General features: G+C 34.4%; 1 protein-coding gene across 1 annotated transcript in view; it reads left to right on the top strand.

Annotated features, from left to right (window-relative positions):
• LRP1B (LDL receptor related protein 1B) overlaps positions 1–14,242 on the top strand; it is a 1,837,899-nt gene that overhangs the window by 1,285,144 nt on the left and 538,513 nt on the right. Inside the window, exons 29-30 of the mRNA XM_034642051.1 lie at positions 1,596–1,770; positions 2,571–2,665. Of these exons, the coding sequence (XP_034497942.1) occupies positions 1,596–1,770; positions 2,571–2,665 (270 nt within the window). The remainder of the gene's footprint in view (positions 1–1,595; positions 1,771–2,570; positions 2,666–14,242) is intronic.

Here is a 14,242-nt window from a genome sequence, read left to right as displayed (position 1 = left end):
AGGGGGGGTAATCAGAAGGGGGAATGAAACATGAGAGACTATGGACTATGAGAAACAAGCTGAGGGCCTGAGGGGATGTGGTGGGGGAATGGGATAGACTGGTGATGCGTAGTAAGGAGGGCACGTACTGCATGGTGCACTGGGTGTTATATTCAACCAATGAATCATTGAACTTTACATCAGAAACCAGGGATGTACTGTATAGTGACTAACATAATATAATAAAAAAATCATTAAAAAAAGAAGAAATATTAAGAGGATTTTTGAGCACACAGTATGGTCTGCCAAGATTGGAGTACATAAAGGTGTGGTGGATCCTGCCATGCCAATATTCCTGTTACAACTGATCCAGAACTGCCAGGGCTCTATGTCTTATTTTGGTCCTTTAAATTTTGAAGTAATTAGCAAATTTACAAATCTGGTGTTTTCACTGGCACTTGACAATCTAGCTTTGTGGCATGATGACAAAATGATAATAATGGAAGACATAGCGATTTGAAGAACCAAGCAACAGCTGCTCTCCAATTCTGGAGGCATGTGGATTGGAACCACTGCTTTGGAGCAGTGCCTGGAAGCTAGTTAGAACTTACAGAATGTCAGGCCCCTCCTCAGAACGACTGAATCAGACTCTTCCTTTTAACAATCTCCAAATGTCTTCTAAGTTTGAGTAACACTGGTCTAAAGAGCTCTAGAGATTCAGTATGCATGCAAATAACAAAACTTCGTAAAATAAAGACAAAACAAAATTTGACTATTCAAGTGCCACAGATTGGGGACTAAACTGGCCTACTTTATAGGTTAATACATTAAAAAGATTTTCTAGTAAAATGTTAAAAAAGATTTTATAGGATCCATCATTTTAAATACTTGATTTTAATTTGTTTCTTTAATTAAAACGTACAATTGCATTTAAGCCTAAATTCTATCATTTTTTATAGATGCCTAATTAAATAATCAAGGAATAACAACCCAAATATTCATATTGGCTGTAATGACTCGAAACTTAATTAGATTTTAGTAATTTCTGTAGAATCCATGTTGGAGGAATATTAAAAAGATTTTGTTTTTTGCTCATATCTCAGTCAATCTCTGTTAATTATCTATTATGAAAGATGTTCAACTCTGGTGATTTTTTTAGGAAAGTTGAATTGTTTTATTTCATTTCAGGAACAAATTGGCACTTTAAAACACAAAATAGCCCATTTGCTGATGGCCCACAAGTATTTTTTCCTAACTAGGAAGATGTGCTACCAACTGGAGAAGCTATTACTCTAATTTGAATATTGGTCACCTTGGCCCATAAGACTGCTGTGGGTGTCTGCTCCTAAGTGTTTACTAGTGAATCATTGAGTGTTAGTGTAATTTCAATGCTAATTGTTGCTTCAGGTTTTCAAATGGCTCAGCAGTAAGACATTAATGATTATTCATGCCTTAAAAAGGGCTGATAAGGGAATGACATTACAATCTTGTACAATTTTAGCTAACAAATTAAAGTGTAAATTAAATTTTCCCTGAGACAGAAAATAACTTACTTGGAAAGTCAAAAAGAATGAAAAACTTCATTCACTTTTAATTTTCTCTTTCTTGTTTTACAGATATTCAGAGTATCAGAGGGCTTGCAGTGGATTGGGTCTCACGTAATTTATATTGGGTTAGTTCCGAATTTGATGAAACACAAATTAATGTGGCACGACTAGATGGCTCTTTGAAAACCTCAATTATCCATGGAATCGATAAGCCACAGTGTCTTGCAGCTCACCCAGTCAGGGGGTAAAGTATGATTATTTTTTTGTAAAGTTTTTCAAAAATTTCACACATTTTTGCCCTGATTTTATATGAAAACTTTAATTCAAAGGAATTAATATATTAGCCATACCAGTCAAAAAAAAGAGAATATGGAAATTGTAAAAGAGATCCCTGGTTAGAGATTTCTGTTGTCTGCATAAAAGCAGATTTTTATACATTATTGTAAGATTTTATTAATTTATGTTGCTAAGGAGTAACAGTTCAGAATTAAAAAGAAGAAAATAATGAGATGCAGGTAAAACTCACTGATTTTATTTCAAACACCGGTTGTTAATAACATATTTACTGTGTGCTGATGTTAACTGTCACTGCTAATAAATCAGATTCTCCCATCTTCTGGCTGATCATTAGGTACCCATGTAGAGAGCTTGTGTAGGGTTAAAATACTTTCTCCCCAGTGCTTTCAAAGGGAATGGATGAAATGACTGTTTTCTTCTTTGGTATCAAACCGAGAGGATTCAATCTGGATGAATTACTCTTAATGGAAATAATTTACTATAGTCACAGGAAATATTTCAGTTGTGAATGTAGGAGGAAAATGGAAGTGAGATGATTGTCCTTCACTTACAGGAACAAGGAAGAGTTTCTTCCCAGGCCAACATGCACATTACCATTGGAAAGTGGCTGAAAAATTTGGGCCCTTCTTAAAAAAAAAAATCCTAAGCCAAGAATTTACTTTGACATTGTTTTATTCCTCAGTGTATGTTTCTAGTTAACAATTAGGTCTATTTTTAATATTTTTAATCCATATCTCTCAAATTAAGGAAACTCTACTGGACAGATGGAAATACAATTAACATGGCAAACATGGATGGCAGTAATAGCAAGATTCTCTTTCAGAATCAAAAGGAACCAGTTGGTAAGTTTTTTTTTTTCTTTTTTAATAAACTGTAGTTTTTAATATGGCAAACCTATACAGTGTATCTTTGATCTAGAACCTAAAAGAAAATGTTACAGATTTAATCAGAAATTCATCAATCTCATTGAATCCATTGGGTCTATGTTGGGTAAGGAGGAAACATTCTTTTTGTGGGTAAGAAGATAAATTCTTTTGATATGAGAACTTTTATAGTATCTTCAGTTGTGAAGTCACTTAAAACTTGATGTAATTAAGAAACCTCTTACTTTCAGTAGTAAATACCTGATACATTGCTGCAGTGGCAATATAATTTACTAAGACTTCCCCTGATCATCATTGTTGTGTCGTTAATAGTTATAATTATTTAAGTATTTCGTTTTTAGCAGTTTTTATTCACTATGCACTAGGTTTATTTGGTTTGTTATTCTACCATGGCTAACCATTATAATCATTAGATAAACTCCATGGTGCTGAAAGAAAGCTCTGATGTATATACATAAAACATCTTTTAAAATTTAAACTACAAAGATTCTTTTAGAAGTTAATATGTTGCACAGGTATCTTTACATTATTATCTATATATATTTTTTCAAACCCTAATCACTCTTTCCTCATATTTTCTTAAATTTCTTTAAGAAACAGGAGTTATCACACTGCCTATTTGTCATCTCAGTATCTTTGTTTAAAAAATCCAATAATGAACCTAGATTTTGATATCATATTAAATGCAAATGAGGGAATGTACAAAGAAAATCATAATTTTGCTTTGAATTGAACATAGTATATTTAAAAAAAATATTTTATTTATTCATTTGAGAGAGAGGGAGAGAGACAGAGAGAGCACAAAGAGGCAGAGGTAGAGGGAGAAGCAGGCTCCCCGCCAAGCTGGGAGCCCAACGTGGGGCTCAATCCCAGCACCCTGGGATCATGACCTGAGCCAAAGGCAGATACCCAACCGACTGAGCCACCCATGCACCCCAAACACAGTATATTTTTAATTCTGGGTATAAAATCAATTCACCATAAAGCTTTTCAGCAATTACTCTTAGTTTTAAAAATGTGGTAGTATCCTTATTTGTAGTAGCTCATTTTTACTAGTAATGATTCAGTGAAGGTGTAGTATCACCAAGATTTGCAATAAATAATTATTTTCATGTAGTCTATAGAATAAACCTCTGATAAAAAATGATAATATTGGGGCGCCTGGGTGGTGCAGTTGTTAAGCGTCTGCCTTCGGCTCAGGGCGTGATCCCGGCGTTCCTGGATCGAGCCCCACGTTGGTCTTCGCTACTGGGAGCCTGCTTCTTCCTCTCTGACTCGCCCTGCTTGTGTTCCCTCTCTCGCTGGCTGTCTCTCTCTGTTAAATAAATAAATCTTTAAAAAAAATGATAATATTAATAACTCTTTTCTTTGGACTGTCTGTTCTAAGATTTGATACACAATTGGAATTCAAGGTAGTGTTGGAAATTAAAGGCACATTGAAATGCTAATACTTCTGTGTGGAAAATGAGAGGACAAAAGAAACAAGGGCCTTTACAAGATTAGGACCCATACAAAAGACGTAATTTGGACTCAAGCAATTCAGTTGGTGCTTATATAGAATTGTTCAGAATATTTAATATGGAAAAGTGAATATGATGAAAATAGTATGAACAAATAAAGTCCTTATACTGTAATGTGGTAGCCACAGTTTACACCAAAATGTTAATTTATATGCTTGTTTCTATAATGGGAAAACCTTATCTTTGTTAATACTAAATATCCATTCTCCTACTCAAAATAAATTTTAAAAAATCTAACAGCTTATATAAAAAATGTTTATAAGAAAAATGGTGTTACTATTTACACTTTGTAGTTGGGCCCTCAAGGTCTTATGCACCAAGTGATATTTTTAACCGTGTATGGATAAGGACTCAATATTCAATAACAAATATTAGATGTCTACAGCATGTCAATTTTTGTTATATTTGGAAATCACTTTAAAATCAGTTCAAAATGACACTTTTTTAAAATTTTAATTTGTTCAAGATATACCATTTTAACCAAAATAACCCAGAACCTCATTGCAAACTATGCCTTTAAATCAGAATTAATGAGTACGGGTTGCAAGTCATTCATTCATTCAATAAGCAGATTTTTATGGAGTATCAGATTTTGTACTAGGCCTATTGATAAAAATTTGACACTGCCCTTTTCCTTAGGGACACAAGAACCTAAATCATTTTAGATTCCATTAAGTAAATTTGACTCAATGACCTTCAGCAAATTAGTGTTAGCTTGGTAGTACTTGGTTTCCTCAACTGTAAAATCAAGACAAAAGGTCTATTTTATTAACTTCCCATGAGGATTGAATGAGGAAAATTTATTAAGGAAACATCTGGCCTTTAATAATAGAACCTGTTAGGAGTAATAATACAAGGTATATTGGGTCCAATAGACTGGAATGTGAATGATTTGATTGTCTGTAGTATTGGGATTATAAATGAGTTCAGTGAAGAATAAACATACAATAGAATCCTTAGAAATCTTTCAAAGGAATATGTGTACTAAGTAGGCCTCTGAGATGAACAAAATTTTATGCAAATGTGAGGATTTAATTCTATATTGTTTTGCTGCTAATGCTAAAAGGTAAACAAGTTTTAAGTAGCTGGTTTCTACTCTCAGAGCTTTCCAACACAGGCCCTGCAGCAAAAAGACAGCTGGGAACCTCCTCTTCTTGTAGTTCTCTACAAAAAGGTGTTACCTACAAGTTCCTCATGTAACTTTCAACTTTAGCTAACTAGTTGTGTTAACCGGGTATTAAAATTGATGGTGTCCACAATGCTGAATGAGAGACTGTGTTGTCCATATGTAAATGTAACAAGTCATTTTCCCTTTATATGTTTCTGCATATCTGGATGTTCAGTGGCAAATCCTCACCCCAGTATATTCTGCCACACTTCTGCCCACAGATATCTTTATTTTTGATATACAGAGGAAGCAAGTGAGCAGGTGAAGTTATCTTCTGCCTCTGTTCTTCCTCACTTCCCTATAATGAGCAATATTTCTATGTTGGTAGGTCATTAACATAACTGTTAACATTTGCCATCTTAAATAACTGCCCACTCCAGATTAAGTGAATTAAATTGTTCAAAGTTTAAGATACAAGAGGAAGAATGAACTTCAGGGACTTGGAAACTAAGGACAACTTAATGATTTTCACAATTCACACAAAACATTCCTTTTGTTGTGTTTGAGAGGCAATATGGTTGAGGAAAAAGTTGTTTTAGGAACCAAACAAATAGGGATTTGAATCCCTGCTTTGATACTTATTAACTCAGTGATTTTAAACATTCTTCTTTACTTTTCAAAGACTGTTTTATTATCTAAAGATGGAGATAGTAATGTCTACCTTTTGGAGCTATTTTTAGAATTAAAGGCACATATGCAATATCTTATGTTCCAGCAACTCCACACTTATATACTCTAAAGAATATATAATGTAGGGGCACCTGTGTGGCTCAGTCGTTAAGCATCTGCCTTTGGCTCAGGGCGCGATCCCGGAATTCTGGGATTGAGCCCCTGATCAGGCTCCTCTGCTGGGAGCCTGCTTCTTCCTCTCCCTCTCCCCCTGCTTGTGTTCCCTCTCTCACTGGCTGTCTTTCTCTCTGTAAAATGAATAAATAAAATCTTTTAAAAAAAAAGAATGTATAATCTAAAGTACAAGGATATTCAACATATCATTGTTTATAATAATAAAAAAAATTTAGAAAGAACCTAAATCTTCATCAAAAGAGGAATGAGTAAATAAATGCAGCATGTTTATGTGCTGAAATACAGATATGTTTATTTATATAAGTATACAAAAAGACATTAATAGATCTCAGAAATATTGAGTAAGAAAAGTAATTAGCAGAATGGTACTTATGATACCACTCATGTAAGTTCAAAATGAAACATACAACATTAATATGTGTTGCTCCTGGATGAATATATTTATGAAATAATGGAAAAAGGTAAACTGGAAATATGCACACAAATTTTACAATAGCAGTTCTCTTTGGGAAGAACAATAATAACATTAAAAGGGAAATTTCATCTTTATCAATAGGGACTTTACTGTATTAGTAAAATTTATTTCATATTTCACAAAAAGATTCAAATTAAAACAGTAAAATGTTAATATTGATTAGTTCTGGGTAGTGAATATATGAGTGTTTATTAATTTCTTCTCTATGTTAAATGTTGGCTTTTCAAAATATCCCTAAAATAATCTGTTGTTTAGACAAAGCTGTTTCTTACTTCCCCCACTGAGGGAGAACATTAACTCATCAATGTTTTAGCAGTGTCTCAGAGAGGGAAAAGCAACATTGAAAGAGTAGTTGAAATTTGGAAGTCTGGTGCAGGGTAGGTATTTCAATTGAAGGCTTAGTTGGGATCATTGAGTAAAGATCACTACGTAATTCTGGATTGGTAGCTACAGATAGATTTTTGGGGAAGGTGGGTCAAAGAGTCTTGATGTATAAATGTCATTTGTTGCTTTTTTGTTGAAGAGTTGATGGGCTATCCAGGAAGTTCCTGAAATTTGCAGTAATATTATCTTCAACCCAACTTACTAGACAGTAGTTTCTTAGAATAGTAAGTTATGACATTAAAGACAGTGGATAGTAAAGCCATGTTAATGTGGACAATAAGGTGTATTTTGGGTTTTCTATTCTATAAAATTAAGCCTTTGTTTCATAGGTTCTTTTTGGTTTTTCTTTTTACTCATTTAAAATATAGTAAAAGCATCCTTTGTGAAGAATTGTGTACACTGATGTATTCTTCACTAGCTGACTCTGAAAACTGATCTACAATAGGAGATGGGAGACAGTTGTGTGTCTGTCAGGGTTTCATGAAAAACAGAACCCGTAGTGTGTTTGGAGAGATAGATGGATGATAGATAGATAGATAGATGATAGATAGATGATAGATAGATATAGATAGATAGATAGATGATAGATAGATAGATAGATAGATGATAGATGAAGAGAGAGAGAAAGAGCAAGAGAGAGAGATGTGTAGTTATAAGGATTTAGATATATAAAGAGATTTATTACAAGGATTTGTGGAATGAGATTGTGGGGGCTGGCTAGGCAAATCTGAAATCCTCTGGCAGGATGGAAAGTCTCAGGCAGCGGCTTCAACTGTAGACCTTACCTACAATTTCTTCTTCCTCATAGAAACCTTAGTTCTAGTCTTCTGGCCTTTCCACTAACTGGATCAAACCCACCTAGATTTTTTAGGATAATATCCTTAACTTAAAGTCAACTGACTGCAAATAGTAACCACATCTACAAAAACCTTCACAGCAAAATCTAGATTAGTGTTTAATTGAACAACTGGGGATAATAGCCAAGCCAGGTTGACACATTAAATGAACATCACAATTTTTAAACACAACCTTTCCTATATTTTATCCACTGATTTATATGCCTGCAAATATAGCAATTGTGTATGTTGATCCAAACATAAATTTCCATAAATATTTACAGAAAATCAAGTAAAAGCTCTATTAGGCAGAAACAGTAGGTGAACAAAATTTAGCTGGTATTAGTTAGCCATGTTTTCTGAATGGAGTCTGGGCAAATAACTTTATTACACTGAATTTAACATGTTTGATATAGATTATTATGTAAAGGATGATAATGTGTCCTTTTTAACCTGGAAGAGAAAAAGAAACAGTGCTTAAGAATGTTTCAGAAGTAGCAACATGTAAATGAAAGAAAGAAAGAAAGAAAGAAAGAAAGAAAGAAAGAAAGAAAGAAAGAAAAAGAAAGAAAGAAAGAAAAAGGGAAAACAAACATCTCTACAATACCCCTTCTTTCTTAAATTCAAATCCATGTATTAAGTGGCTAGCATTAATGTGTTATGCTAAGCAATGTGGATGACACAAAGATGACTTTTTATGTAATACTTGCTTTGTAGCAATGATATACTAATGAGAAAGAGACTCAGAAACATGTGGTAAGGGTTCACGTGTTGGTTTGCATGTATGTGGGCCTCCTGAAGATAATGGGAAAAAATGTGTTCCTACACAATGCCAGTTACTGGGAAACAAGGCAAACAGGAGATACGGACCCTTTCCTTGTGGAGTTTACTATGTATAAAGAATTGCCGTATGACTCAGAGTTATCCACTCCAGCCATATTTTCCTTCTTTGCTTCTTTCAACTTGTCAGACTCTTTCCCCTTTCAGTATATTTTAACAAGGTATTCCTTTGCCCAGAAATGTCTCCCATCTCAGTTGTCTGCCTGTTTGCCAGATTTCAACTCAAATATTAATTTCTCCGAAGAAGCTTTCCCTGACCTCCCTTGACAAGGCCGAAGTGTCTTAAAATAAACAATTTAGCACCATTTCATCTTATAGTTCTTGTCATTATTTTAGATTTCCATTTGTTTGTTGAATATTTGAATAACTGCTGCTTACAGCTAGAAAGGAAACTACAGAGTTAGCGACCATATGTTTTATTTACCATTGTGTCCTTAACTCATAGGTCAATACTGACATGTAAGTAGATCTTCAACAAATATTTGCTGAACGAAGTGACCACTGTTTCCTATCCAATAGCAACAGGCTCTTACATGATTGAATAAATCCAAGATTTATTTATATATCATGGTTGAGTAAGATTACTTTGTGAAAGAAGTGCATATTAAGTGATTTGAGTGTTGTCCATGTTGCATTCCCTTCAATTTTCTGATGAGTAGGAAATATTTATATTTATGCCATAATTTTCTCAAAGTATAGAGTGTAAGAATTATGTCAACAGGATTGCTTATAAATAAAACATGGCTAGCTAGAGAGGAAAAATTGGAAATATTTTGTTTCCAAATTTGCTTTTCCACATGTTCCTCTTGCTCTTTCTCCTCCCTCTCCTGTCTAACCCTGTGGCTATTTGGCTTTCCTTAACACCTCAGAGATTTCTCATAGAAAGAAAGAATAGGACAAAAATAGACTTTGTCAAGTTATCTACTTATCCACAAGTCCTCAGTATTGAGTGTAAAGATAAAATTAAACTCTTTGTACAGTAATGCCTTATTCATTCTGATCATGTTATTGTAATTTTTGATCTATCACAATAAACTAGAGAGACTATAATCTATAAATGAACTATAAAAAATATCATTGTGAATAAGTTTACAGCAGGAAAGTCCTATCTGTATTCAGTCACTTCAAATTCTTTATTTGGGTGGAATGGAGGCCAGGTAAGTTGATGCGGGTTTCAAGCTATTATAGGCATTGATTAAAATAGGTTAAAAATTGGGGGTGCCTGGGTGGCTCAGTCTGTTAAGTGTCTGCCTTCAGCTCAGGTCATCATCTCAGGGTCCTGGGATTGAGTCCTGCATCAGGCTCCCAGCACATCCGAGAATCTGCTTCTCCCTCTGCCCCTCCCTCCTGTTCCTGCTCCTGTTCTCTCTTTCTCTCTCAAATAAATACATATATAAAATCTTTTTTAAAAGGTGGGGGGAACCCCTGGGTGACTCAGTAGATTAGGCATCTGCCTTCAGCTCAGGTCATGATTCCAGGGTCCTGGGATTGAGCTCTACATCGGGCTCCCTGCTTAGCAGGGAGTCTGCTTGTCCCTGTCCCTCTGCCCCTGCTTGTGCTCTCTCTTTCGCTCACTCTCTCTCAAATAAATAAAATCTTTAAAAAAATAAAATAGGTTAAAATTATGTTGCATAGTAACTATTTTTTTAAATTAGTGTTTTTACTGTGTGCTTGAACCATTTTCTTAAAATATATTCAATAACATATTGTTTACTACTTTACATAAAATCTGAAGCATTTCAGATTATTGTTTTCTTAAAAAAATTATTATTTTTGCTATTGTTTACTTATTTTTTCTCCGCTGGAGAGTTTAGAGCTGTGATGAAAATAAATGGACTATTTTTTGATTGTTTTATATATAAATTTGATCTGCTATTTAGTGTAGCATTGTAGCTAATGCACAGAGGTGCAAGAGCCCCTGGCTCATGGGGTCCCAAAGAGACCAGGTTCAGCCACTCACTGGTGACAAAATCCAAATGCAGAGAAAGGAGTGATGGTGAAATCAGAAACAAATTTATTTCGGTGAGGTGAACACCAGGAAAGCAGTGGACTCATGTTTCAAAGATTGCCCCCAGAATGATAGAAATACTTCCAGGTTTATAGAAGCAAAAGTGTGTGGGCAAAGGTGGTGGGTGGGTAAGTGCAGGTAGGCAGTGAAAGGCCAATGGATCACCATCTTGGAGTCAATCCGGGAGGGCTCTTGCTGCCTCAGGTCAGTTCTTATTGCTTGAGGGGGTAGTTTTGGTTCCCATCAGAGAATGCTTTGCCCACAAGATTCCACCTGAACCAAAAGCCAAGCTGAAAGGAAGAACCCACTAGAAAGCTTGAGATCCAATGGAGACACCCAAAGGCCTCTTTCAGAATGAAGGTTAAGTCTCATTAGGAAACATTTGATACAGAATAATCTTTGAAATGCTCCCAAGAATTGATGGCATTGTAATCCCATTTTATAAGATTCTCTTTGAACTATTCCCCTGAGATGAATTATAAAATGGAATTTTCCAGTACCTTAAGTGGACACATGAATGTGTGTAAAGTATAAGTACAAACCTATCTTTCTTGGTGTACATGATTGCTGTACCCATGAAATACATATACATAGGGATATTTATTACTTTGTTATTTACTTATTGAACTGCACTGATATTTTGCACTGCAGAAAATTATTGTAATTATTTTTTTCATGATGAGTCTGTCTGGGCAATCTCTGGCTTAAACTTCTGCCCACTGCATTCTCTAAAGCATTTCCATGAAGAAAATTAGATGATTAGGAAAGGAGGAGCTACCTACCGTTCAGTTGCTTTTCTCCTCGGGCATATTCATTATCAGATTATAAATTATTTTTCCCAGATGTAAGGAGAAAACACAATATTCTGTTTGGTGAGGCTGGGAAGTATCAATCCAAAGCAATCATTATCTATCCTCCTTTATGGAACCTGTATTCTCATCATGAACCCCCACCTTTGTGTTTGCTTCTCCTTAGCCTAGGATGTGTGATACAGTAGAACCGCCCTCACTTTGGCAACAAAATAACATAATTAGAGTGACTACTTTTAAGCACTTAGAATATGGCAAGCACTTCTAAAATGCTTTGTGTTAATCATCTCACACTAATCATTTCTGGAAGGGTTTCTTGTCCTTCTTTTATGGATACAGAAAGTGAGGCTTGTTGAAAGAAGTTAGTTGCCTGTGATGGATAGTAGAGTGGGATTCAAATCCAAGTTTATCTGCTTCCAAAGCCATATTAAATCTTAACCATTATGCTATGCCCAGAGAGGCTGATTTCATATAGTAATTACCTGACCTCAAGCTAAGATCAGGGAATAAAACTGGTACTTTTTCAAGCATGGAAAGTAGGAGGAAAAAAATTCAGAACCTGGGTACTCCTGAGAAATGCGGGCCCAATTAGGACACAGCAGTCAGCTTTTCTAAGCAGTCAGAGAACACAAGAAGCAATTTCACCTCTGTGCCGATCGTGCCTCGCTATTAATTATTTCTGAATCTTTAAATGCTACTTTTAAACAGCAATGCCAGTGGTATACTAGGCTTTCTAATTTGTGAAATTGTTTTTACATTGTAATTCACTGGATTTTCCTTGCTTGTTTGTTGTTACATCCATATGTGTGACATACTTGAAATAGAAGTGCATCATAACCTTATCAAAACACCCAACTTGGCATTTTAGGACTGTGTATCAGTGAAGGCTAAGTCATTTGAGCCTTCAGGCAGTTTGGGCTGAATAACTTTGTTTCTGTTAAATACAAATCAACATTCCAGTTATCCATTGTTGAACTAAATATTCTTAATTAAGATTTATTGCTCTTGGATACATGAAGTGCTTAGAGCAGTTTGCATAACAGAAGATTTTAATTTGCTACTTAAAGCCATTTCCATGTTTAAAATGTTTACATATTATGAATTTTATCCCTAAGCCCCATATAAAGCAACTTGGCTTGTCAATCAGCATTATCCTTCCTGGCTTATTCTTAAGAATCTAGTGTAGTATGTATTTTATTTTCTTGATATTTTCCCTTCATTTTCAGTGTAATCCCAACCAAAGGTCATTTGTTTACTCAGCCTTCAGGTACACCTTTTTGAAACCTACCAAACTTCTTTTTTAATTATTATTTAATCATTCCAACCCATATGCTGTATAATGTGAATTTTGAAATCTATTCATGGATAACATTCATAAGCAATTTTTATCACATCAAAAGAATTCAGGGGACTCACTTTTTAAAAATAAGGTCAAAACAAATTTCTGTCTATATTTTCTTGCTTGATATATGCAGTTGTTTAAATATACTTATTACTCGGCACAGTCATTTTTATAATGTATGAAATATAATTGATATATAAAGTCACGTTCCCCAAAATAAATGTTAACAAGAGCTTACAAAAAAGGCCAGAGGAATTAATAAATGGACTTAAAATTACACATTAATATATACACAAATAATTTAAATTTATTATACTTTTTCATCTGATGATTTGTTTACTCATTCTTTCAAATGTTATCAAGTGTAAAAAAAAAAAAAGGTTATTAGAAAAAGGTTATGAAGTGTATAGTGGGTGCCAGAACCTGAAAATAAAACCTGGGATACATTATCAAGAAGGTCATAGTCCAGTGAAGTAAAAAGACGGAAATAATTACAAATCATTTGATGCAGTGTCATTCATGAGTACTATTTCCAGACACCATAAAAGTAATGTAAGTAGACACTGTGAAAATAGAGGAGACAACCAATTTTGTGTGAGCAAGAAAAATAGAGAAAAGGATAGTACCCAAACTGGTAATATTTGAAATTTCAACTGGATCTTGAAGGAAAAATATACTTTTGTTTTTAAGGCAGGGACAGAAGAGAACAGGCTTACCCTATTCTTAGAAAGGAAAAATAAGCATAAAAGGTACAAACGTGATCTGTCTAAAAAACTCTGAATTCTTCTGTGTGTCTAGGGAAAAAAAATCTAACACAGGGGAGTGTTTAGGATTATATTGACAGGAACTACAATTTTAAAATATTCAAATGACACAATCCAGTGCTTTTAAAAATATTTTGTTCTATTTTACCTATCAAGCTATAAATACAGTTTTGGGGAATTATAAAACTATAGGTATTAAACCTTTTAAAATGATCTTTTAGAACAAAACACTCCTCAAGAAAAGCCTGTTACTGAGTCTGATCTTTCCTCCAATTTTGCATGTGTTATTTTAACAAGTCACATAATTTTTGTCAATCAGGGAGAGCTTGAAATATAGGATAAATTGTCTGAGATAAAATGGTTAACGTGAGGGAGAATGAGGGAGATGCTGAAATCTTAGCTCCAGGAGATAAGCAACAAGAGCTAGTTAAATTAGTTCTGTAACTCTATTTATCGTCAGTGACTTTTTAAAGCAGAGTATATGGAGAGGGATGATTTCAAGAAAGAATTTAGATCTGGTTAAGATAATAGTAGTACAGACACTTGCAGTGGAGGAAAAAAAAACAAACACAACCAGCCCCCCCT

This window comes from Ailuropoda melanoleuca, chromosome 2 (assembly GCF_002007445.2).
Source record: "Ailuropoda melanoleuca isolate Jingjing chromosome 2, ASM200744v2, whole genome shotgun sequence".
In the NCBI taxonomy this organism is placed as follows: domain Eukaryota; kingdom Metazoa; phylum Chordata; class Mammalia; order Carnivora; family Ursidae; genus Ailuropoda; species Ailuropoda melanoleuca.
The sequence above is the reverse complement of the archived record's forward strand: the minus strand, read 5'-3'. Positions and strand labels throughout refer to the sequence as shown.